At 35.0% G+C, this 27,236-nt stretch overlaps 1 protein-coding gene across 1 annotated transcript in view; it reads left to right on the forward strand.

Moving 5' to 3' along the window:
* LOC145666978 (uncharacterized) overlaps window positions 1–27,236 on the forward strand; it is a 59,125-nt gene that overhangs the window by 5,614 nt on the left and 26,275 nt on the right. Inside the window, exons 3-10 of the mRNA XM_081734638.1 lie at window positions 4,274–4,389; window positions 6,640–6,698; window positions 9,783–9,947; window positions 14,712–14,881; window positions 16,997–17,212; window positions 20,664–20,762; window positions 24,515–24,674; window positions 25,939–26,079. Of these exons, the coding sequence (XP_081590764.1) occupies window positions 4,299–4,389; window positions 6,640–6,698; window positions 9,783–9,947; window positions 14,712–14,881; window positions 16,997–17,212; window positions 20,664–20,762; window positions 24,515–24,674; window positions 25,939–26,079 (1,101 nt within the window). The 5' untranslated portion in view covers window positions 4,274–4,298. The remainder of the gene's footprint in view (window positions 1–4,273; window positions 4,390–6,639; window positions 6,699–9,782; window positions 9,948–14,711; window positions 14,882–16,996; window positions 17,213–20,663; window positions 20,763–24,514; window positions 24,675–25,938; window positions 26,080–27,236) is intronic.

Below are 27,236 nucleotides of genomic sequence, written 5' to 3' on the forward strand. Positions count from 1 at the left end.
AGAGAAATAGGCAAGTGTTGACGGTGAGAAATACAGAAATAGTAAAGCGTTGATGGCGACATAGAGAATAGGCAAGAGTTGGCGAAGACAAATAGAAAAATAGCAAACATTGGTGGCAACAAATGGACAATAGGCTAGTGTTGACGCCGACAAATAGAGGAATAGGCAAGTGTTGATGGCGAAAAATAGAGGGATAGGGAACTGTTGGCGGCGACAAATAGAGAAAGAGACAAGTGTTGGCGCCGACAAACAGGAACAGAAACGTGTTAACAGAAAACGTGTGAACAGTTGAAAAGGTTCTTGAGTTTTGACATGGTTTAATAATAATAATCTAACTCTTCTGGTGAGGAAGGAATCGAATACGGATCTCCCGCTCTGAGTGCAATTGCTAACCATACATTCTTGAGGGGAATTTACTAAGACGCATATGTCAGTGTCCGTAGTTTGAAGTTTGATAGCCAATGAGAATGTTTACTTCCGAACAGTACTTTAGAGCTCACTTTAACTAGGAGGTCCCGCATCAGTGCTGGAAAAGGATGTTAATAACCAATTCTTTAATGAATTAGTAAAAAAAGGCGTAAAATCATCAAAGTTCAAAGACAAAAGGAACACAAATCTTATGTTTCATGAGTGATTGTTTTTATGACTACTGACAAAAGGAAAACAATGTAAACCAGCTATACGAGACGCCTATAAAACATCCATATCTAGTGATAATGATCAAATGCTTACCTCTTTAATACATTCTCTTGTTAACATCTTTTGATCTCTTTGATCAGTTAGACTCTTGATTTCTTTGTCTTAGAGAAAGAATACATTGTCTTTTGAGTTACAGGAAATTCGTGTCTGAATTGGTTTATCCGTTGCTCATTTATTAACAAAAAAAAAAAAAAAAAAAAAAAAAAAAAGTTATGCACTTTTGGCATCCGATTTTGTAGTACGTCTTCACTGTTGTTTTGTGTACGTCCATGTAATCCATTTACATGTTCCCTTAGATTGTCTGAAGTTTTATTGCACATTGTCTTCGATTAGAATATTTGTAGTCAGTAAATGATGGAATGTCTCGAACGAATTTCGAAAAAAATTCCACTCAGAGGAGAATAGAATACTTAATCATGTATGGAAGTAAAATGACTCATCACTAGGGCTCGGAAGTTGAAGACCTAAAAATTGCCTTAAAAAGGACCTATAAAAAGACCTTTAAAATATCTTTAAAAAAGGAGCTAAGAACTGGAAAAAACGACGTAAAAATAAGACTCAGTTTAATTAGAATTACATATTTAATGAATATAATGCTCAAGAAATACAAGCTTGTGGTAGGTTCTTCCACAAACTAAAATAAGAAAACTTCCCACCTCCCCTCTTGCTGGAGGACATTGTTACGCCTGGTTTATCTGAGTTGTGATTGTTGCAGATCTGGTCTTGTCATTCCAGTCGTTGAAGAATGTCTTATCATTGGAATTTTGTTTTGTAAAGAAAAGATGTTCAAGAGGTGCTGGTGATTCAAGTTAATGGGGGAAAAAAAAAATCATACATATGAAAAGCTTTAAAGAAGACCAATAAAAAAAACGACCGAAAGAGGCAAAAAAGGACAAATAAAATCCACCATTTTCTGAACATATATTATGTTAAGCCTCGTCTTCAGGCACTCGTGAAAAAGAGGATTTTTCCTCAACTTCCGGGCCCTACTCATCACAAACTTAGAAAACTTAATACAGGAAAGAACTTACATATGTACTTAAAATATTTAGTATTTAAATTGACAATGTCTAGCACAGAATTAAAATAAAGTTTATATAGTATGTTAAGGGACACCGTACTCTAGTGGTTACAGCATTGGACTCACGTTCGCGTGGTCCCGGGTTCGACTCCAGGCCGGTGCTTCCTAATTTTCGGCGTCCACCCAGCGTCGTGAGGCAAACTGGGGAGTCACGTGAATAAAAGACTAGGGCTAGAAAGCTCCCGGTACGCCGGTTAGTCTCAGGACGACGCAGCGCGCTGACCACGTGCTCGTCGCTAGTCAGGACGTAGTTCAGCCGGTCGCTGGTAGATGGCGTTGGAGCGGCTCAGGCCCTCAAATGGGATGTTAAGCCAAGTGGTTTGGTTTTTATATAGTCTGTAATTATAAAATGCACACTATATTTTTTAAATGAGTTTTTCATAAGGTTTTCGGTTGTTTTTAAAGTCATCTTCAAGCAATAAATGAAAATAAAATAAAACATTTAAAAAAGAAACTTATATTTACGAACTATGTGTAACAAATGTACATTTGCAAAGGTACGATTTGAGGGAATGAGCAAACTCAGTGCAACTCCCTGGCTTAACCCTAAGCTTTAGTGCGGTAGATAATAACCCCACCGCAACCCATTTGACGATGGAGTGGGTGAACAGGATACGCCTGATCGCGGAGCAAAAGTCCTGCTAATTAATTACTGGGTGGAACGATTTGTAATGAGCTTAGTACTGTCAGTCATTGCATTTTGAGGGCGGTAGTTAATCACTCTTCTGAAGAAGAGTAATTCGATACAGCTATTATTACACGACCTTCAAGTTATAAGGTTACAAACCTACCTATTGGTTGAGGCAACTCCCCAACAAGAGTCAATTTGACAATATCTAATGACGACACCGAAACGTTAAAGGCAAGTTCACTTCTCTCCAATGACGTCAGGAGGAGTCTAACTTTACTGCTTATCCTATCCCCCTCTACGACCACAGCTCGGTGGAGTGTGACCCAGTCTAGGAGCTTTCTAGAAACCACAAAAGAGTCCTTCTACCCAGGCGTGCTAGATTTGGAAGATTAGTGGGGCTGCGGATGCTCTAATTCTGTGTGGAATACCTCCATGCTTAGGGAGGATGTGCGAGGTTCCTCCATCGGAAAATGTTGACCCTCTTGAAAATATGATAGGTAATTTTGAACGAAAATGGAATGTTCTTTTTTCGATTTTCTTTTCTTTTCTTTCTTTCTTTCTCTTTTTCTTTTTTCTTTCTCTTTTTCTTTCTTTCTTTCTTTCTTTCTTTCTCTTTTTCTTTCTTTCTTTCTTTCTTTCTTTCTTTCTTTCTTTCTTTTTCTTTCTTTCTTTCTTTTTTCTTTTCTTTTCTTTTCTTTTCTAAGTGGAAAATATTCTAGAATGAGAGCATAGCAGCGTAACCAGAAAGGTTCTAGGGTTCTAACCTAGAATGACCAGATTCTGACAAGCGAAAAGGACACATTGATAATGGTATATGATAGCCTATTGCGTCGGCAATACGCATGTCCTTATTTCATTTAACGATAATCTTAAGTTAATCATTTTTTTTAAACGACTTAACTAAAATATTGAATTAATTCAAAACAACTCCGAATACTTTAATGAATGACAAATACAAGATTGATGAAAGAATTAAAAACAAGGCACGAGGGAACTCCTACTTAACTTGGTTGGCATCACTGTCATAACTTGAAATAAGAAATTTGCGTACCGACATGTCGACAAGACCTTCTCAGTAAAAGGAATGTATTGCAAAACAACAGTCTGTTGATTATTTTTCTTCAGAAGTGTGTTGAAAAACACAGCAGTTTATCATTCAGAAAAAGAGTAGACCTACTTGTGATTCGAAATGTTGTGAATAAAGAATGAAACATTAAAATATCGAAAATAAGTTAATTCAGGACATTTCGCAGGATATTTTTTTAAAAAGGACATTTCTCGATTTTATAGCTGTCTTCGCAACACACAGGACAGCTCTTTGAAAAACAGTACTGTACTGTACTCCGAAAATCAGTATGTCTGGTCACCCTATTCTAACGGCCTATCTTAGTTCTCTCCACGACGTTCTGATCTTCCGCGCCACAATTCCAGGATTTCACGTTGTTGTGTTGTTGTTTTTATCCCCAATAAAATTCCTGTTCAAATTTTGTATTCCCCTCTTCGGTGTATGAGAAATTCCTTAAAATGTAGTGTACTTATTGTTGAAAGCATTCGAAAATTCGAGCTCGTAGCTTCCAGAAATCAGTGAATCCATATTTTAAAGGGGAAACATTGCTTAGGAATTCGAACTGGGTTTTGGAACGGATTAACCTCGAATTTCAAAATGTCATTATATACATTATAGATGCACAATACAAACATCATTTTTGAGTCATTTTAACTCTCGATGAAACGTTTCTAACTATTCAAGAAGGTCACTAGAAACAAATCTGTAGGTTAAAGTTGATCAACTCTTGTGGTTAGCACACACAAGTTACTGTATTAAAATATATTTTTCATATTGTGAATGTTTTCTTTTTCAGTGGTGTGATATTTGACGGTGAAGAGATGCATTATTTGGAGAGAGTGCCCCAGATGGGAGACGAGGATCTTCATTACTTTTACAAGCATTCCGATCTGAAGGCCAACTATACTTGCGGTAAGAAGTTCATTGTATTACACATACATACATGAAAATAGTACTTTTAGATAAATAACGCTTTTTAGGATCTTAATAAAACTTGCAATTAGGTACTGATATTATTATTATTATTTATTAATTTTATTATTATTATTATTATTATTATTATTATTATTATTATTATTATTATTATTATTATTATTTTCAATATTATTATTATTATTATTATTATTATTATTATTATTATTATTATTATTATTATTATTATTTGAGGGGTAATCAGAAAGTAAGGTTACAAAGTCTGTAGTGAAACGTATATATATTATATCATACAACCAATACAGCCAACAGATAGTACATACATTAGGTTATTTTTCGATAGTCTCCATATTGGTTGAGGCACTTGCCGTATCGTGGGATGAGTTTGAAGATTCCCTCCTGGTTAAAATCCTGTCCTTCCGTGTTCAGTCAAGTTGTCACAAAGTGTTTCACCTGCTTGTCTGAAGCGAAGCGATAGCCTCCTAGGTGCTCCTTCAAGTACGGGAACAGGTGAAAACCGCTCGGAGCGAGGTCCGGGTTGTAGGAAGGATGGTCTATGATGTCCCACCGAGCTATGTTCAAATCTGTTGATGCCGTGCTGGGTTGGCCACTGCGCTCCTCATCGGTGAACTTGTCTCCACCAGCTGCAAATTTTCAATATTATTCTGCGCCATGCTGACGAGACATTACAGTCTCTCTGTAAACTTCTACCAGCTGCCGGTGAATTTTAGCCGCGGTTACATGTTTCGCCCACAGAAATCGAATAACTGAGCGGACTTCTTCCCAAGAGCAATTTTCCAAACGAGTTGCCATTTGTATGTACCTACAGCTAGCGCCGTAGGCGGCGGGTGGCTGAAACTACACAGTCGCCAACTCTATGTATTACAATTACCGCACACTCCTCATTCCTCTATAACAGACGAAACTTCAGAAATATCAGCCTTGTAACCTTAGTTTCTGATCCTTCCTCGTACGATGTATAGTAATTGGTACAAATATTTCTGTAGTTTTTCAGCATGTGTCCTTAACATGTACGTAATTTCAGTTTTTTTTTTTTTTTAATAAATATTTGTTATTGTCTTGGCTGCGATTTACGGTTTCTTATTCCTTGCATTGGAAGATGCACACAGTTTATTGGAATAACACTGGTTGATTACTTTCAAATTGCTATCCTGCTCGGTGATCGAGTACATGTACGAAAAATGGCTACCATATTATTTGAATAATAAAATAATGTGATCAGAAAAATATGTTATAAAACAGGATAATTTGAGTTATATTTTGAATAAATGAAGTTAAATATAGGGCAAAAAGACGATATTTTAATTCGTAATACTGTAAATTGAAAATTCTTTATGAAATATTTAAACACACATTAAGAGCCTGCCTTAACTAAAAAATAATACAAAATTTACCATGTTTCTTTTGCTTGTTTTTCATAAGTGAAAGGAGATAATGAAATGCAACTTACCACAATCATAGATAATGTTATTCTACAATAGAAAATATGAACCTGAAGAATTTTCAGTGTTGTTATCCATAGAAATTACAGCGTTTCCAGAATAATATTTCCCCCAAAATCTAAGTTAAGGCAGACTAAAGGAACGAACTCAGTTGCATTTGATTACGTATCATATTGTTTTGCGATCCTGTGAACTACTTTTTAAATAACATTATTATTTAATTTTAATAAGTGTATGTTAAAATTATTTCGTTTATTCCATATTAAATACAACCATTATTTAAAAAGTAGTTCACAGGATTCAAAAAAAAAAAAAAAAAGATACGTACTCAAATGCAATTGAGTTCCTTACTCTATAGTAGTCGCTGCCTTAACTTAGATTTTGGGGGAATTCTTATTCTGGCAACACTGTAATTTCTATGGATAGCAACACTGAAAATTCTTCAGGTTCATATTTTTTGTTGTAGAATAACATTCTCTATGATTGTGGTAAGTTGCATTCCATTATCTCCTTTCACTTATGAAAAACAAGCAAAAGAAAAATGGTAAATTTTGTATTATTTTTAGTATGTCAGGGTCTTTAAGGGAAAAGGCACGCCCTAAAGATAATTTCGCAATTCCGAACAGTTTGTTATACTGATATTTGTTATAATATACTGTATTCTTCTTTTTCGAAACATTTTAAACATATTACTTTGTTAACTATTGTCACAATGTGTTTACCATGTAAATCGCACATCTTTTACCAAAAAAATCTTATTTTTCAGGATACTCAGGGATACCACATCATATCTTAGAAAATAAGGAATTTCATAGAATTCTCAGGGTAAGTAGAAACTTACTGTGTAGTCATAAAGTAATGCCTTCCTTGGATTTCTGGATCGGTTCTTATCGTCCAATTCCTCTTCTCTCTCTCTTTCTCTTTCTCTCAGAGAGAGACAGACGCTCGGTGAGTTAATTAGCAAATAATGTGACGTTCTTTGCTCCTCGCATTCACTTCGGCTTTCTTGCATGCTGCCATGCTGTTTATTTTCACAGAAAACGAGTTTTTTTTTATCCTTTTTCTGTAAAGAAAAGAAATAAACTTAAAATTTTTGTTTTCTTTTCAAAGACGTGTTCATTTCTGTCCTGTTTGCATAAGATTGTATAATGTGCTTTTCGTTTATTTAGTCTGAATCCCCATTTACACGCTTATTTTCTTATAGTTGTGCCAAAGAATTTAAAGGGGGTGGGAATTTTAAAAGCAAGAGTATTTGTTTACTTGGTGTTGAGTCTTCCTTTTTCTCTATCGAAACTACTGTATATGAGACGTAGACCTCTAGGTTTAATCTTGCACTCAGTGTCATGGCTGGGGGGTGGAAGCGAGCAGAGCACGGCCCCGAGCGTCGAAGTACGGGGGCGCGAAATTCAAGCGAGAAGAAGGAAAGAAGGAAACAAAAAAAGAGAGAGGAAACTTGGAATATTTTAGATCAACAGCAGTATTTTTAATCTAATATTTAATTTGACCAGGGTCAGAAAATGCATGTGCACATATATAAAGTGGAAGGAAAAAAGTGTTAAGAAAAAGTGGTCAAAATCAAGGAAAAGTAGGGTTTACTTTTTAAAATTTTCTTATCCTTCATGCCAACCATGGTGGCGTTTCGCGGCTGGTCTGTCGACTTCACTCATATGTACGGGGCGCCGTCGTATACTCTCGCCCTGGTCACTGATTTTCCAGGGCACGGCATTGGTTGTACTTTAACCATATTTGTCCTCATCAGGACGTCGAAACTCTGGCTTTGTATTAACTACATTTTGGTTGGTTGATTGGTTTCGCTTTCTTTTCAGCACCGGGACTATGTGGGACGTTGACTTACAGTTTAAGGTGAGATCCAAACCACAGTAATGCAAGTGAAATGAAATCTTTTAGTTTCACGTTTCATGGTTATGCCAGCTAGGCTGAAGGAGACGATGGTGATGAGAAATGAATGAAATGTTGGAATGTAGAAAGTAGGAGAACCCCGAGAAAACTCACGCGCACGGTGTTTGTCGACCACAAAGTCAACATGGCGCGAGCTGGGGTGAAACCAGAGACCCCACGCATCAAAGGTGAACGCACTACCACCGAGCCAACGCGGCCCCCACAGTTATGCGTTCAAACCCCAAGACTCTATTGCTGGGACTCGAACCTGATACTGTGCACCAAATACTGTTTCTACCACGTTTATTGCATTGTCTAAAGTTACTTGGCAATGTGTTCTTTTTCTAAAAAGTTATTAATTTATAAATTAAAAAATTAAAGAAGAAACAAGCTAAGATAAGAAACTGAGCTAAGCTAACGCTCAAACCAGTTGTTCCAATGAAACTAAGGTATACCCTGGGGCGGATTTTGAAGGCAAAAACTGGTAGGGGGTAGCCAGAACCCAGACTATGATAGGTATATCATGAGTTTACTTTAAACTTTCAAAAATATATAAGTAATAGCTTAAATGATTTTTGTTACTCAAAAAACTAGATCCGACGCTGAGTATACCCTAGCACATCTTCATTTGAGTTTATTTCCCCGAAAAGAATACTGTTCATACTAAATACATAGTATCTGAAATTCAGTTCAAAACCTTCACTTAAAAGAAAATATGATGTATCACTATTAAAACCTTTTCAATTCGGTAAGATAAAAAAATCAGGATATTTCTTGTGGACGTTGGCTGCATGTCGGTCCAGACTTCGTGGTACCCTGCTTGCAATTTTCGAATTTAAGAAAAAAAAAAAATAGTTTTAGTTGATGAAATGTAAAATATGTGTTTTTAATCGAACGCAGCTGAGTAACTTTAGAGCCTGACATACTAAAAATAATACAAAAATTTACCAGTTTTCTTTTGCTTGTTTTTTATAAATGAAAGGAGATAATGAAATGCAACTTACCACAATCATAGATAATGTTATTCTAGAACAGAAAATATGAACATGAAGAATTTTTAGTGTTGCAACAATAACATTTCCCCCAAGATCTAAGTTAAGGCAGCAACTAAGAGGAACGAACTCTACTGCATTTCATTACGTATCATATTGTCTTGAAATCCTGTGAACTACTTTTTAAATAACACTTGTATTTAGTTTGTAGTAAACAAAATAGTTTTGACATACTGTTATTAAATTTTAATAATAATGTTATTTAAAAAAGTAGTTGACAGGATACCAAAATAACATGAGACGTAATCAAATGTAGCTGAGTTCGTTCGTCTCTGCCTTAACTTAGATTTTGGGAGAAATGTTATTCCGGCAACACTGTAATTTCCATGGATCGCAATACTGAAAATTCTTCAGGTTCATATTTTCTGTTGTAGAATAACATCATCTATGATTGTGTTAAGTTACATTTCATTATCTCCTTTCACTTATGAATGAACAAGCAAAAGAAAAATGGGTAAATTTTGTATTATTTTTAGTATGTCAGACTCGTAATATCTGTGTTAATATATGTTGATTTATGACGACCAGTGAAGTTAAGAAATCAATCGTTACTTGATATATTTGTAATTTTATTATAATTTATAGTGCACATAAGAAAAGTTTGATTCTGTTCGCTTGTTAGCTAGAGCTTAGTTGTCTTTTCTTAAGATTGGAAATGAATAGTGGTTTCTAAAAATCAGAAGTAAATGATATAAGAACTAAATTTAGCATGTAGTATGGTTGAACATGTGAAAGAATATTCCAGGTGAACATTGTAATCTCACGTCATAGTGCAAGACATATTTTAAAGATACAGAAGTACAGCAATTTAGTAATTTATTTAGAATTACAGTGAATTAGGAAATTGTTAGGAAATTAGGAAATTGTTATTATAATTAGGAAATTGTTAGAAATATGTAATTTGTATTTGAAAGGTAGCAAATAATCTGTATATAACATTTCTCTGTTTTCCTTGCAGTACAAACGCAGTACACAAGTAATTCGTGGTCCATACAATGCCAACAAACAGTCTCGCTATGTAGAGCTTGTTTTGGTGGTTGATAACAAGGAATACAAAGAATTGGGCGAAGATTTACCAAAGGTCCATAATCGATGTAAAGATATTGCTAACATTATTAACGCAGTAAGTAAACTTTTCATCAATGCTAGACTTTTAAAGAAATATTTTCTGTTCAAATTCTCGGGAGAGCTATTTTATGTATAGGCGACAATTCAAGTGAAGTTACGTTCTTAGATTAAGAACACCCTTTAGGCGTTCATGTAAAGGGAACTATTCTAAATTCAATAATAACACGATGAAAGAATTGATGAAGGAAGAAATATCTCGAGAAAATTCAAGAATACGCATGTTACGTCTAGAAACCCCACATTGCAACGCTCGAGACTTCGAATAAAAGGAGATCGTAGATGGACATTTTCTTTTAATCATGCAGAATTGGATCATGCAGGGTTTTTGTATCTTCCTAAACTTTGATTCGTTTATTCTACAGGGGGTTAAAAAAAAAAAAAAAAACTGTCACAATATTTTAGAAAATAGATTCATCACATCAAAATAAGAAAAAAAAAAAGGGCATTTGGGCCTGTGGTCGGAAGTGTATAGTTTCGTAGTTATAGAGTGCCAAAAACGTGAAAAAAATGAAGTTTAAAGATCCATAGTTCCACTACTATAGGACCGATTGTAGTCGGTGTAACATAATTTCAAATCTTCAATGTATATTAAAAACTTCTAAAATTAAAGAGAAAAGAACAAACAGGATGAGGTTCCGTAAACGAACTTTCAAGAAAATGAAAGCTAAAAATGAATGTCCAAATACAATAACAAAATAAGGAACTGCATACAGGTGAAAAGCCAAAAAGCAGGATATATATAAACCATAGAAATGTTAAACAAAGGGGTAAAATTGGGCAGTCCTTTGACAGTCGCTCCATCAGTTAGGACAACTTAGAGTCAACCATCAGAACCTCATCAGGATGGACCTCAGCCTGTACCGCTATAACCTTCTGTAAGTACTTATTAATTATGCCGAGAAACAACCCATAAGAAGTTCGTGCGTGGAGGTCTTCCTCCATGACAGGCAATTTTTTTTTAAAATCTGTAAATTCTATATTATTGTCATGACCTTTTTTATGTACTACATATTATTGTCATAACCTTTTCTATATGTAACTATCTTCATTAAATTATCAAAAATGCATCAAAAATAGTATTATCTTACTACCGAGTATAACAATAAGCAATCTCCCACAATCACTTATTCCAATAGTAAACAAAAACCATCATTTCAAGTTACGAAACATCGGGTCAAGACATTACTGAGGAACTAGTATGTGAACTATCCAAATATCCATCTTTCAGAACCTCCGATACTTGTACAATCATTTTTAGAGAGGCTGTTTGAGGATACTTGATTACTCTCCACCTACGTTTCTAAAAATTGGGTGTACAAGTACTGGAGCATTCTGAAAGATGGATATTTGGATAGTTCACATACCAGTTCTTTAGTGATGTCTTTATCCGATTGCGATAGGTCCCATAGTAGTGGAGCTATGAACTTTTAACCCTTTGGGGATCTTGGCTTTTTGGGCTATTTTTTAGACTTTCAGTCAAGCAACTACTGCATCGTCACTATTTATCCTAGGATCATGGTTCATACCTCATTCTCTTCAGAATAGAGCTGGCTTTCAAGTGGTACCACTTGCATGCTCATACCATATACCAGAAGCGGGAAGAAAATGTCAAAGTGAAAATTTCGGAGGGAAAAATTTTTTCATCGAATTTTGCCCCCCCCCCCTGGACCCCCCCCTGTGTGAACGTAGCCATCTAAAAAAATCTGATAAATAGTACTTGGTATACTGAATGTGTGTGCCAAATTTCAAGTTTCTATCTTGAATAGTAAGGGCGGGAGAAATTTTATCAAAAATTCCCACAATGCCCCAAATTACCACAAAACACTATGATCTCAGGGAAAAAATTTCCTGAGACATCCCTAATTACCCTAGGGACATGTGTCGCCCATATTCTCTTCTGAATAGAACTGCCTTTCAGGCGGTACCATTCGCATGTCTCCATCATGTATCTAAGGTGGGAAATTCCAGAAAATAGGGATTTTTTTGGTCTAAATTTTCCTTTTTTCAACTTTTAGCCCCTCTGGACCCCCCCCCCTGTTTTAACGCAGAAATCTGAAAAAAATCTGTTAAATGCTACTCGGTGGACTGAATGTTTGTGCACAATTTCAATCTTCTAGGTGCAAAAATAAGCCCGCCAAAAAAAATTCAGAAAATTCCCCATGTTACCCTATACAGAAGTACATTTTGAAAAAAATTCACTGAGACGTCCCTAATTACCCTAGAATAATAATTCGACCGTCATTCTCTTCAGAATGGAACTGCCTTTCAGACGGTATGACTCCCGTGTCTCCATCACGTATGTGAAGCGGGAAAATCATGAAAAACGGGATTTTTTGTCTAAAAATCCCTTTTTTCAATTTGTTTTCCTTCTGGACCCCCCCCCCTGTTTTAATGCAGAGATCTGAAAAAATCTGAGAAATACTACTAGGGGGCTGAATGTTTGTGCACAATTTCAATCTTCTAGGTGCAAAAGTAAGCCCGCCAAAAAATATACCCACCATGTCCCATTTTTCCCTATATAGAAGTATATTTTTCAAAAAATCCCTGAGACGTCCCTAATTACCCTAGGATAATAATTCGACCGTCATTCTCTTCAGAATGGAACTGCCTTTCAGACGGTATGACTCACGTGTCCCCATCATGTATGTGAGGCGGGAAAATGACGAGAAACGGGATTTTGGGGGTAAAAATATCCCTTTTTTGACCCCTTTGCCCCTCTGGTTCCCCCTCTGTTTTAGCACTGACATCGGAACAAAAACTACGTGAAAAAATAAGCCCGCCAAAAAATATTGAACATAGGCTTCATAAGGAAAAATTTCTATTTCAAAATTATGACGTCATCACCTCCTATGTCTGGATGCAGGACGGTCTGAAACCATACGTAATGTCTTCTACAATGTATCTGGACTTAAAAAAAAAAAGGACGAAAAAGCTTAAATAGAAGAGAAATAACGCAATGTACCATGAAAAATGCGTTTGCTTCACGTTTTCGGCACCCTTTAACTCCGAAAATATCCACTTTTGAGCACAGATCCGTATCAACTTTTTCTCCTATTTTGATGTGAGAAATCTATTCCCAAAATATTGTGACACATTTTTTTAATACCCTGTATATTTATTGTTAAATTTATATATTTTCTGTATTGTTATCAGTTTGGTATTTGTTTTTTATTGTTATATATTTGTTATTTTTATATATTTATTATTTTATCTCTTATGTTTTTTCTAAGTTACAACATTTTTTCCGTATATTTTACTACATTCATTTTTAAATTTTATTTACGGTATTTCGTGTTGATCGTGACCCGCGACAAATAGCCTCAATACAGACGACTTCATTAAACCTCAATCAACCAATCTCAGACACTCTCTGGCTCATTCTGCACATTTTTCACATTCTTTATTGTTTTAAAGCTATTCTCTAAAAATTAAAAAAAAAAAAAAATGAGGGCGAACTTAGTCGAAGACCCTTATTTCCTGGCGACCCAATTAAATAAAAATGATTTACCTTGTAATTAAATAACAAAATAGATAACACCAATACATAAATAATAGCAATGCATCATTGATTATTGAAATGTAATTAATTCATATCATGTTTATGATATATATTGCAAACTTACGTCCTACTTTGAAATTTCATGTTGAAATCCTATTAACGAGGCTCAAATGAAAGGCAACTGAACGTTACAGAAGTCTCAGGTCATCGACTGTAGTGGTTATAAAGATGTTTGTATGAATTTCTGTTTACACAGAATAATACATACTTTCTATTTCAAGTGTACTCCTTCTGGCGCTGCTGTCGATATGTGATTTCCCGTACCTCCCTCGAAAGAGGAGGGACAAGTTGCTGCGGTCGAGATCTTTCAATTGTTGGATGCGGAGTGAATTATTTGCCACAATGAATTATTTCACGGACTTCGCTGTGCTCTGTCTTGTTAGCCACATTAAGTAGCCTACGATCTGAATGACAAATTAGAAACTCAGCTGAAGTCATTCACTTCCTTTCCCTAAGCAAAGGGAGGATTTCCTCCGTCAGAAGATGGCGGGGGTGGGGCCAAAGTATGTTTCATATATTTTCCGAGGGCACACTTGAAATAGAAAGACTCTACTAAAACGTTTATTATTCTTTCGGATAAACTATGTATAGCTAGACTATTATATATGTATGCAAGGAGTTTGGAACAACGCCGAAAAAATTGGACAATGAATCCTATCTATATAGGCCAACATGGGTGCACAAATACATCATTTCGGAGTTATAGCCCGCCGAAAGTTGGTCGGAACGATATGGAATGTATGCCATTTTCCAGTTTTTGATGTGTCATTATTCGTTTCTAGAAGACCTCATGAATTTTCTTGTATAATTTCAAGCTAATCCTCTCGCTGCCCCTCTTCCACATCCACTGATGCATTAATGGAGTCTAGGCTAAAATAATCACGATGACCTTTTACTCGACCCTTATCCGACATTTTATTCTCTAGATATGACTCTTTATTCAATCGTTTATTCCAGTACACTTCTGCACTCATGTTTGTCTAAAAAAAAAAAAAAAATCATATTTTCCTGTGAAGATTCACTTCCCGGAGTTTTTTAGTGTTGTTTCTTAACACCCTGTATATCGCCTCGAGAATATGATAGTGTTCAGCCACCCTGACATCTTTTATTTTCTATTTATTGTAAAGTCATAAGGTAATATATATGTGGTGAGTTTAGAATTGTCATTGAAAATAATTAATTTTCTTTTTTCATTTGTAGCTGTATGTGCCTCTAAATATATTTATTGCTTTGGTTGGAGTGGTGGTGTGGACGGAAGTGGATGAAATTACGCTGTCTCCCAACGGAGATACTACTCTTACAAACTTCTTGCATTATCGACGGGAAAGGCTTGTCAAGGAACATCCCAATGATAATGCTCAGCTTTTGACGTAAGTTTTACTCACAATAAAACTCATTATGTTTGTTTTTGAGCTTACTAATATAATTTCCAGATACGGGGAAACTAGGAATGGAAACTTCCAAATAACATATTACATCTTTTCAGAGTATGTCTCTTCATGGTTTATTCAGCTTCCCATCCTTTGAAATTGTATAGTGTTAATATTTATTTCAAAATACGCATTGAATTTTACGTAAAGCACATATTTAAGAATAAGAAAGGAAGAGTCCCTCACCACAAAGCATGATTCTTTACAGTACAAACTGAAGAAACCACACAGCTCAGATTCTGGAACAACTGAAGTTCATACAATAAGGTAAAGAGGAACTTACATTATCACATGTGATGAAAAAGACCTGTGTGGCTTCGCATGAGTCGCTAACACTCTCGCCTTCGGTGCGAGCGGTCCCGGGTTCGATTCCCGGTGGGGGCACTTCGTCGAAAAAGTGTAAAAAACTTTTTTTAGGCCAGCCATCCTGAATGAGATTTTTCTGTGTTTTTTTCTCATTCACCCAAGTAAATGCCGGGGTAGTACCGAACTTAACGGTTCCAGTCCGCTTCCTTCCTTCCCTTTGCTCTGATCGCCGAGGGACGTCATCCCTTAAAACGTGACGGGCTAACATGGCCCTAGATGCTGAAAGCCCAGAAATCTAAATCCTAAAAAGACTTGTTCTGTTTCACTTGTGCTTCATACGAGATTCTTCTCGTCCGAACTGGATGCAGGAGTTCTAATCTTTTAAACATATCTTTTTATTCACAAAAACAACTTTTACCTCTAACACGAAACTACGTGACTAGTGCTACTCCTCGGTAATTTGTATTCCATGAAGATTGAATACACTTAACGTTTACTTGTTTTCATTTCGTTTTCGTCATTATGATTCCTTAGAAGCCTGGATTGACAATAGACTTTAAACTTATCAGTGCTCTTTAAATATTTGTCTGTAAGTTTCATTCTTTTCTTTTCTTTTCTTTTTTTTTTTAAATATCATTGTATAAAGAAATCGATGGAAGCTCCTAAAACAGTTATTCTCAAAGAAGCTAAAACTTTAGCAAAACAATACGAATTCCATATTTTCCACAATTATCGACAAAAATTCAACATGTTCTTGCAAAACACAACATATCTGCTTCCAATATGCCCCCAAAAGTTTAGAAAAACATCTTACCGGATTTAAAAGTTACTTTGTTGATCCACTGAATAGGTCAGGTATTTGTCGTGCTCAATGCGAATGTGACTTCTCATATATAAGTCAAACGAAACGCAATATTAACACCCGAATTAAAGAACATGTTATACAATCAAAAAAGTTGCAAGAAGAGAGCATGTCAGGATTGTCACTTCACCTAAAACAACATACACATAATATAAAACAGGTTAATCTGATAGATTCAGGAAAAAACAAAAAACAACGGAAAATTAAAGACTCATTGTTTATTCATAAATATAAACCGACTTTAAATCTGGATTTTGGCAACATTGATAAAATCTGATTACCTACCTTTGATGTATATTTTAGAGCTGACAATAGTGACGTAACATAGACATCGCGCATCCTTCAACTCAGCTTTTTCTTTTGTTCACTGTGCCCTGCTCGTGACCTTTTAGTACCCGTCTCTCACTTTATATTTAATTGATGGTACTATGTATTTCTCTCTTCATATCATATTTCTCTCATCCATTTTTATTCTTGTTATCTTACCACTGAAGACAGAACTATTGTTGTTCCGATTGTGTTTGGAGAATATTTAGTTTTCGCACGGGAGAACTTATTAGTAAGTAACCAATTTTTTGTTAATTTGAATTATCCTCTCATGCGCCAATATAATTTTAGTGGAATGTAGATGTGTAAATTCAAAGAAACATATAATAGTTCTATAATTGTCTTTTCTGTTTCATTTATTAACTTTATATAATAGTTCTATAATTTTCTTTTCTGTTTCATTTATTAACTTTATCACTATATCAAATATAATTAATATTATATTTTTAAATAGAAACAGCTTAGCAGAATTTTATAATTTAAAGTTTTTATTTGTTCTGATTAACAGTTTTAACCCATGACCTATGAATATTTATTTATTTTATATATTTTTTTTTCAGACGAATCCAATTCGAAGGTGGAGTCGTGGGAAAAGCGCTTAAAGGTCCAATTTGTACATATGAATTCTCTGGTGGCGTTAGCATGGATCACAGTAACGTAATTGGCCTCGTGGCCACAACAGTAGCCCATGAACTGGGACACAATTTTGGTATGGAGCATGATTCACAAGATTGTGAGTGCCCTAAGGATCGATGCATCATGGCCCCCTCTTCCAGGTACGTTAAATAAAGCTTTAGCAAGTGTGAAGTGGTTTCCTGTTAATTGATTCACTATTTTATACAAGTAAGGCTCATAGTTAACTTATTTTCACGCCATTTCTGTAAAAGAAAACAGTTACAGTATTTCATTGTATGATATATACAGGGTGTTTCAAAACAACATCGACGTTTGGAACGTGATTCCTGACACCAAGATAAGACAAAAAGTACAGACCAACCTGGGTGCAGAAATCCGTCATTTCGGAGGTATAAGGTGCCGAAAAACATGAAGAAAATGAACTGTAAAGGTCCATAGCTCCAATACTATGGGATCTACCGTAGTTGGGTCAAGGCTTCACTTAGGAACTAATATGTGTGCTATCCAAACATATATGATTCAAAATCCTGCTCTACTCACGCAACAATTTTTAGAAAGGGAGTTTGGCTACGAGCATATAATTTGAAGTACTCATCAACTACCTCTATAAAAACCGTTGCGGAAGTACCGCAGGATTCTGAAACTTGGATATTTGAATAGAGCGCATATTAGTTCCTAAGTGAAGTGTTAACCCGATTACGGTAGGTCCCATAGTTTTGGAGCTATGGACCTTTAAACTTCAATTTTTTTTAAACGTTTTTAGCAGCCTATAACTTCAAAAGGAAGCATTTGCGCACCAGGTTGGTCTATACTTTTTGTCTTATCTCGGTATTAGGAATCACGTCCCAAACGTTGTCGATGTTCTTTTAAAACACCCTGTATATCACTACAATATTTTTACGTATAGCGGTAGTATGTTATAAAAGCATAATACAAAATAACTATTTTAACTGTTTTTTGAAAATTAAAGCATTAATATTACTAGGCCAAGATAACAAAGAATACATATTTCGTCAACGTTAAATGCAATTCATTGTTACTTTATTATGTAATACAATTACATATAGGGGATATGAGACGATTAGAAAATACTGACCCGCTCCGTTATACAAGTGAATATATAGAGGTAATAAAGAAAAAAAGATTTAGCAATTTTTTTTATATTTGACCTGCGGTGCTGTTGGGAGAATTTAATTTGGTTATATCGCAATTGGGTGATGATTTTCACCCACAAAAACGACCTATGCTCTTCTACACCCTTATTGTTTGTTAAATATATTGTACAAGATCAGAAGTACTTACAAAACCTCTAGTCCTGAAAGCCACTTCACACTCCGATTAACATCTCGCCATTACACACAACAACTGAAGTCGTGAATAGTGCCTACAGAAGTACCAGAGAAGGCAGGAACCGACATCTTAGTGGTTAGCATTGGCGTATTTACGGGGGTGGGCTATCGGGCTCAAGCTCCCCGAAATAAATTTGATAGTTTTTCGCATTCCACGTACAATAATAATCCTTCTTCTTACCATTTCCAAGAATTTCACTGACTTTCCATTTTCTTATTCTCTTTGTTCAGAAATAATATTGCATTCGTCAAATTTCATTCCATGTAAGAACTGCGTTCTTTTTTCTTTCTTTCGTTTCTCCTATCATACTTTCGACGGTTGTTAGTTGTGATTTAAGTCGACCGTAGTCAATAACACGAAAACTAAGAGGAGCTGATAAGCGAAACTGGTGTTCCACACCAACTTGCATGAATATCAACATGACGGGACTTTAGTTATTATAGCAAAAGAATATTTATATCGTTTTGTTATAAAGAAAGGTAAATGTTTGAATTAAAGAAAATCTAGAGGAAGGAATAAGTAGTCCGGGTAATTAGGTAGGCCAAGAGGATGCTTCCTTTTTCTTCTATGAATAGAATAAAAGGTTAGATTCACTGCTAAATTTTTGTGTGTATCGTATCACATAAGATTCACCAGTCTGCAATTCTTGCCTTTAAAACTGTAATCAGCATATTTACAGCTTCAACTTGTCTCAACATTTTCTTTCAGGTAAAAACGTACACATAAAACTGAATATTTCCATTTTGTTTTTCTAAAATGAAATCAGTTAAGTTGAAATGAAATTACAAATGTTCAACGTATGTTTGCAGGAGCGTCATTTTAGATTTGCGTGGGGAGGGGGAGCTGGGGTAAGATCCTACACCAACATGCGAGTTTCATGTTTTTTCCTAGTATATTAGTAGACAATCGATTAAAATATATTTAATTCTCAAACTCAATTGGGCAATTGCCCCCCTACTTCTCAATGACTCTTTTGTGTGTTTGTGTTTTAAAGAGTGAAAAGGAAAAATATAAGTGTTTATTCATGTGTTGTGCATATTCCCCACCCCACCTCACCCCCACCCGGAAACAAGGATCTAAATATCCTACTGGTGGTTAGTGTCAAGACCAGTGTTCGAAGTGGGGAAAAAAGCAGAGGCGATATGTTTTATTGCGATTTTGAATCCACATACCCGCGATCTAAATGTTGAAATACAGTAACGGTATGTTGCCTAAAAGATTGCATTTTTATTTACATAATGACTGAAAACCAGTGGAGAGCTTCTCTTTAGTTTCGGGAGGGAGACATGGAGAAACTTTGATCTCTCGCCAATGACTTTCTAAAAAAATATTTAAAAAATATCACCTTCTGTTGTGTTATAGAGAGTTATACACGAAAATGTTCAAAATCCGAGATTTAGAATAACAATTTCCTGCGGGTAAACTCCCGGAGCCCCCACTCGCCTGAGGAGTACTCCAAACTCCTGGAAAATCCGTCTCTCACAACAGATAACCCCTAAATCCGCCCATGTTCAAAACAGACTTTATATGAATTAAAACAAAATGACACTCATACATACGTAAGAAACAATTTAATATGGCACATCAAAATATAAACTAGATGAACTTGTTTGAAGATGCCTCATTTTAAAAACAAAAGGTAGGAAATAGGTAAGAAAAATGTCGCTGTTGTCAACTTAGAAATTATTTTAACATAAGAAATAAAATCTTTACGTGCTAAGCTATTCGTTAATTACTGTGTATAAAAATGGATTTATCAAATGTATTTAACATCTATTCCTCAGTGACGGTATATCTTGGTCACTGAAAAACCAGAGGCGGTATGGTATGCCTTCATCACTGAAAAACCAGAGGCGGTATGGCATACCACCGCATACCGTTTCACTTCGACCATTGGTCAAGATACGTACAGGAGAATCGTTGTGTCATTGTGCTGAGGTTTGTATAATTAAATGAAGTTATGAATATTTGTTTTAATTAAATGAAGTAACTTATTGTATCTAGATAGTCAGCAGCATGGCAGAATAAATATATATATATATATATATATATATATATAGCTATTGAAATTTCCATTGTTCTGATGTCGTTGTGAATTACGGTAATAATATTCAGGTATTGTTAATTGAATGATTAGCTTGAATCTAAAAAGTAATAATATTTTAAATTTGGCGAAATTCGTAAGAATTTAACATTATTGAGGAATATTTGTTTAAAGTTAATTATTTGAAATCTTTTCAGCACTGCCAGTCCGAGTCATTGGAGTTCGTGTAGCTTAGACTATTTGGCTCTGGCCTTTGAACATGGAATGGATTACTGTCTACGGAATAAACCAGAAAGGTAACATTTTAAGATTAGATTTAAGTTAGACTAAAGAAGACTGAATAGATATGGGATAATTGGTGGAATGAAAATGTGGGATGAAGAGAAAACTGACGAACATTGTGTTGTCCACCACACACTCCAATAGTCTGGAACCAAAAACTATGTATACGTTAAAAACAAAATCAGAAATTTACTTTTTCATGTGGTGAAATAAATACCTGATTTAGTTCTTATATCGCCTTACGTCTAGGATTATCACTTTGTACATCTTTCCCATATTGTTGTCCTACAATATGGCTTCTGTTATTTAAAAGATATTTTTTATCCTCCCTTCCCCTCTCCAGTTTTTGTTATCATTATATTATGCGGCAGAGTATATTTTCTCCTTTGTTATTTACTCCTTCTCATAGAGATGAAGTCACAGTTCTGAACATTAGATACGCAGATCGGAAGAATTATCCATTTCTACAGTTGCTGATACGTGACTGCGTATCCCACGCCTTGTTAATTCTTTGATTGTTGTTGCAGTTGTTTCTTCCTGAGTTTTACATGCGGTGCATCAAATGTTTAAGTCTGTAAGTTCGTATATATGTGTTTTAAAGATCTTTTCTATCTCTCTTTTCAAAAAATACGTATTTTCTGAAGATTTTTGAAAATATATATCCAGTGTGGTACATAAATGTGTCTCAGTATTTTGGGAACAGATTTATCACACCAAAATAAGAAAAAAAAAAGTTCGTATGGACCTGTGGCCAAAAGTAGATAGTTTTGGAGTTGTAGGGTGTCGAAAACGTGAAACAAGCTCACAGCTCCACTACTACCGGACCCATCGTAGTCGAGTCAAGACATCACTGAGGAACTGGTATATGAACTGACCAAATATTCATGTTTAAGAATGCTCCAGTACTTGCACAACAATTTTTAGATAGGTAGGTGGAGAGTGACCAAGTACTCCCAAACAGCCTCTCTAAAAATGATTGTGCAAGTACCGGAGGTTCTGAAAGATGAATATTTGGATAGTTCACATCCATCGTAGTTGAAACTACGATAGGTCCCATAATGGTGGAGCCATGAACTTTTAAAAGTGCACTTATTTCACGTTGTCGGCACCCTACAACTCCGAAACTATCCACTTTTGGGCACAGGTCCATATGAACTTTTTTTTTTTTTTTTTCTTAATTTGATGTGATGAATCTGCACCCAAAATATTGTGACACACTTATCACACTCTGTATTATAAATTTGTCAATTTCTGTACCGTATACATTTTCCTTCTAGTTGATTGTGCTGATTTCTAAAGAATGAACTCAGGAAAGGGAATGAATAGGAAAGGCAGCTGTGATAGGAGAACGATGGATCGGTTCCGATAAATACATATGACTCAAAGCTGTTATCCGTTCTCTTAGATTTGCTTTGTTACTGTATGTTGAAAAAGTTGTTAATTTAAGAGGTTCGTTCTTTTAATTGTGGAACATAGTTATGGTGAGAAAACAGTTTTTAGGAATAAAAAAACTCTCTCACAGTTATTTTTGTTTCTATCTCCATTAATTGTTTTATCCGTTAATTTTGCCTTAGTTGGAAATGAAGAACTAATCCTTTTGTATATTACTTCAACACATCACTTTTTAAAGAGATCTAGATGTAGTATACATTATTATTCAACATTAATCAATTATATATGCCAATTATATTTTAGTGAAAGTTGAAATTATGTAAACAGTTAACTTAAATCTGCATTAGTAGTTTAAGAGCCTGACATACTGAAAATAATCCAAAATTTACCATTTTTCTTTTGCTTTTTTTTGTCATATGTGAAAGCAGACAATGAAATGCAACTTACCACAATCATTGATAATGTTATTCTACAATAGAAAATATGAACCTCAAGAATTTTCACTGTAGCCATCCATAGAAACTACAGTGTTGCCAGAATAACATTTCCTCAAAAATTTAAGTTAAGGGAGTGAGTAGAGGAACGAAGTTAATTGCATTTGATTACGTATCATGTCTTGAAATCCTGTAAACTACTTTTTAAATGATAGTTGTATTTAGCTTGTAATAAATAAAATAGTTTTAACATACAATTATTAAAGTTAAATGGTAATATTATCTGAAAAATAGTTCACAGAATTCCAAAACATGATCAAATGCAACTGAGTTCGTTCCTCTAGTCGCTGCCTTAGCTTAGATTTAGGGGGAAATGCTATTCTGGCAACACTGTAATTTCTTTGGATGGCAACACTGAAAATTCTTGTTCATGCGAGAGGTATTTTCTGTTATTTTTAGTATGTCAGGCTCTTAAGCCATCTTTTTCTGGTTTCCAGAATATTTTTCCATAGTAATTTGTTCCAGCTTAAGATGTTCCAGATGTTATATTGTTGTTGTTATAATATCGATTCTTTGTGTAAAGTATTACACTTGTAAAAGTAAAAATTAAAAATAAATAGCCTATCCTTAATGGCTGTACCTATCAATATGCCTTCCTCAACAGCTGTTAGTAGTTGGAAGTTCGTCGGAAAACGAAATACATGGAAGTTCGTTGAGATCGTAATACTGCAAATTATGAACTCGTTAAAATATCAAATTAAACCTTTGATAAAGTGGATACTTTCAAGTATCTAGGATCAGTATCAACAGACCCAGTAGCGTAGTCAGGATGTGTGTTTGGGGGGGGGGGAGTGCTGTTATAGGTACATATAGAAAAATTACAAACAAAAATATATATAAACATACCAATATATAAAAACTTACAAACATCGAAGTACCAAAGTACATTGTCGGACCTCTTTGGGGGGGCGGCCCTTCCGGGCCCCCCTTCCCTACGCCACTGAACAGACCAAAACCATATTCACGAAGAAATGAAATATCGAGTAAAAGCAGGGAATTCATGTTATTATTCAGTTCAAATCTTTTGTCGTCTCTAATTCTGTCAAGGAATTTGGACCTTAAAATATATACAATAATGATGTCTGCTGTGCTCAGTGGCGTATTTACGGGGGGGGGGCTTCCGGGCTTAAGCCCCCCCCCCCGAAATCTTACTTACTATAGTAAAGTATATGAAATATCTTGCAGAATTTTCACATTTTCAGGCAAAGCCCCCCCCCCGAAAGTTAGGAAAGCCCCTCCCGAAACAAAATCGTAAATACGCCACTGGCTGTGCTGTATGCTTGTGAAACATGTTCGCTTACTCGGAGGGGAAAAACGTAAACTGAAATATTTGAGAATAAAATTCTGAGGCGAATATTCGGACCCAAGAGGAAGGAGAATGGTGGAAACTTCGTAACGAGGAACTGCATAATTTGTAACGTTTACTAAACATTGTTAGGGTCATCGAGCCTAGGAGGCTCAGGTGGGCAGGTCATGTAGCCAGAATGGGAGAAAGTAGAAACGCTTTCAAAGTTTTAACTGGGAGATCAATCAGAAAACGACCATTAGGAAGACCTAGGCACAGATAGGAGGATAATATTAAGATGGATCTCACAGAAATAGGGATACAAAATAGAAACTGGATCCAATTGGCTAAGGATGGAAGTCAGTAGAGAGCTTTTGTGAACGCGGTTGAACGTGCGGGTTTTATAGGACATAGTTAGTTAGTCAGTTAGTAATTGGAAGAACTTTTACCTGAATGTCTTGCTGTTATGCACAGTTGAATTTGTAGGGTTAGTTGTTGCTATCAAGAAACTTAATTTCAAATTAGATAAATGTTGTTATTGCTACATTATTTAAATTAATTGTATGATAAATTGAGTTCATATTTGTTTCCACAGGTTGTTTGATAGCCCAGTATGTGGCAATGGTTTCGTGGAGGCTGGTGAACAGTGTGACTGTGGTTTAAAAGATCATTGTGACAATCCTTGTTGTAACGCAACATCTTGCATGCTGTACGCCAATGCATCGTGTGCTACGGGAGAATGTTGTGATCTCAAGGTTAGTTATTTTTTTTTAAATACATAATTCCTCTTTAACATGTTAAAATAAACCTTTCACTTTCAAGTGGAATTTAATATTTAGTACTTTAAAAAGAAAAAAGGTTTATGTCGTGAATATTTAGATTGGTTGATTTTCATTTAATGAAGAAGAAACAGCTGGTTGAACGGTTTATTAAAGTTTTTTTTTTTTTTAATGTTAGATGATGATCTCTCACCTGATTACTAATGTGCTAAAAGGTTGTTGTTGTTAATAATAATAATAATAATAATAATAATAATAATAATAATAATAATAATAATAATAATAATAATAATAAAGAATCCAATTTTTATCAAGGAAAATAATAGTCCCGATTTATCATTAGGATAAATCTAGTGGGCGTTATAAGATTGTAAAGTTATTAGCATCACGCTAGTAGGCCTTATAAGATCGTAATGTTATTAGGATCATGCTAGTTGGCCTCATAAGATTGTAATGTTATTAGAATCACGTTAATGGATCTTATAAAATTGTAATGTTATTAGGATCACGCTAGTGGACCTTATAATATTGTAATGTGATTATAATTACGCTAGCATGCCTTGTAAGATTGTAATGCTATTAGGATCACGCTAATGGGCCTTATAAGATTGTAATGGTATTAGGATCATGCTAGTTGGCCTCATAAGATTGTAATGTTATTGGGATAACGTTAATGGACCTTGTAAGATTGTAATGTTATTAGGATCACGCTAGTGGATCTTGTAAGATTGTAATGTTATTAGGATCACGCTAGTGGACCTTATAATATTGTAATGTTATTAGGATCACTCTAGTGGATCTTAGAAGATTGTAATGTTTTTACGTCCGTCCGTTACTTCACACGATATTGCTTGAACGAAAGCGAATTTTTGAATTCTGATTTTTGCAGTAGATAGCTACTGCTATTATGTCGATCGAGTTCGTTATAGAGTCAGTCCGTTAACATCTTCACAGATAACGATGGCTATTCATATCCCATTTATGTATAACTATATACGTTTAACGTAATGTTAATATGTAACCTTCAAAACATTAAAGAGTTCCGGGTTGCATAAACATGTAGGCAAAATATTTAGATATTCTTATTATAAAGGCAAACCTGTTCATTCATAAAAAGTACGTTTCGCGTGATGCGATTTACTGTCTTTGAGTTCATTTTTCTCTAAATATAATACTGTATCATAAGTAATTATCTCCTTGCAACATTTGTGTATTTATTTCCCGTTTCATTTTATTCCAGACGTGCAGACCCCGTGCTGCTGGCAGTGAGTGTCGTTCAGCCGATCATCAATGTGATCTCCCTGAGTACTGCACAGGACAATCGGAATTTTGTCCAGATGACGTCTTCAAAATAGACGGAGAACCTTGTAACAGAGGAAGTGTATGTATTATCTAAATCTCATTTTCTGTAACTTTAGGTATATATATAACAGGTGTTCTAAAAATGGCTTCCACGGACAACACAGCACCATTTTTAGGTCAAAATAAACCGAAAATACCCTCTCGAGCCTCCTTCAGCCACTATGAGGAATCAAAAGTTTCACTATGTGGCAATGTCGCAGATTAACTTGTTAACTTTTAATCATTAGCATTGCTGTACGGATCCATCAAGCAATTACATAGATTGTTACGTTAATGCGTGGTGCTAATGTCACCTAGAAAGAATCGGTGTAATTATTTGATAGATTGGTAGTTCTATACTATGGTTCTTTATGCGACGTTGCCACATAGTGCAATTTGCGTCCCCTGGCGGGTACCACAAAGATATACATACACTTATATATACATTTTTGTTTTGTTTTCACTAATATAGTATTCTGTGATCCATGAACGCCATTTTGAGAACACCCGCGTACTTAAAACTAATGTAGAAATAGCCTACTTCATTGCAAAAAGTTTTTGTTGAAGAAACGAGAGTTTTGTTATTGATTGAACAGGGTAATAGTTCAGCATCTGAAAGGGGTTGAGCATGCACTGAGAGTGTTAACGTAATTTGACTTTTGATAGTTATTGGGGACACCTAGTATATATATATTGGGGAAGTCGCGCAACTGGACTGTTTTCTAAACCACCTCTATCTGTAAAATGGTTAATGATAGATATATGATTCCAACGACATTTGATATATAAAATTACGTAGTAAATAATTGATCATGAAGTCTAAATTGAATAAATTACATTTTTGTTCGTAAATTATATATATATATTGCATAATAAATATTAACGCTTTACCTTAAATATTTAGTACTAAGTACATGAATTAAAATATTTATTTGCAATAAATTGTTCAGGAAGTGCACATATGGACATTATTGTATGAAAGAGATGTCTGGGACAGCATCAGTAACTGGCCGTCATGTAACTATATGCAAAGCTGGACGGCTATAAGAAAAGCAATATTGTTTATTTTACTTATTTGTTAAATATTACGGATTCAAAATTACTTTTAGCAAATGCATAGGTTGTCCGTATACATAAATAACTTTGTTAAACATAATAAAAATTATGTGGAATTCCCAATAAACGTGACTGACAATT

The sequence above is a fragment of the Thermobia domestica genome, chromosome 12, assembly GCF_964235325.1.
Source record: "Thermobia domestica chromosome 12, izTheDome1.hap1.1, whole genome shotgun sequence".
Lineage (NCBI taxonomy): Eukaryota > Metazoa > Arthropoda > Insecta > Zygentoma > Lepismatidae > Thermobia > Thermobia domestica.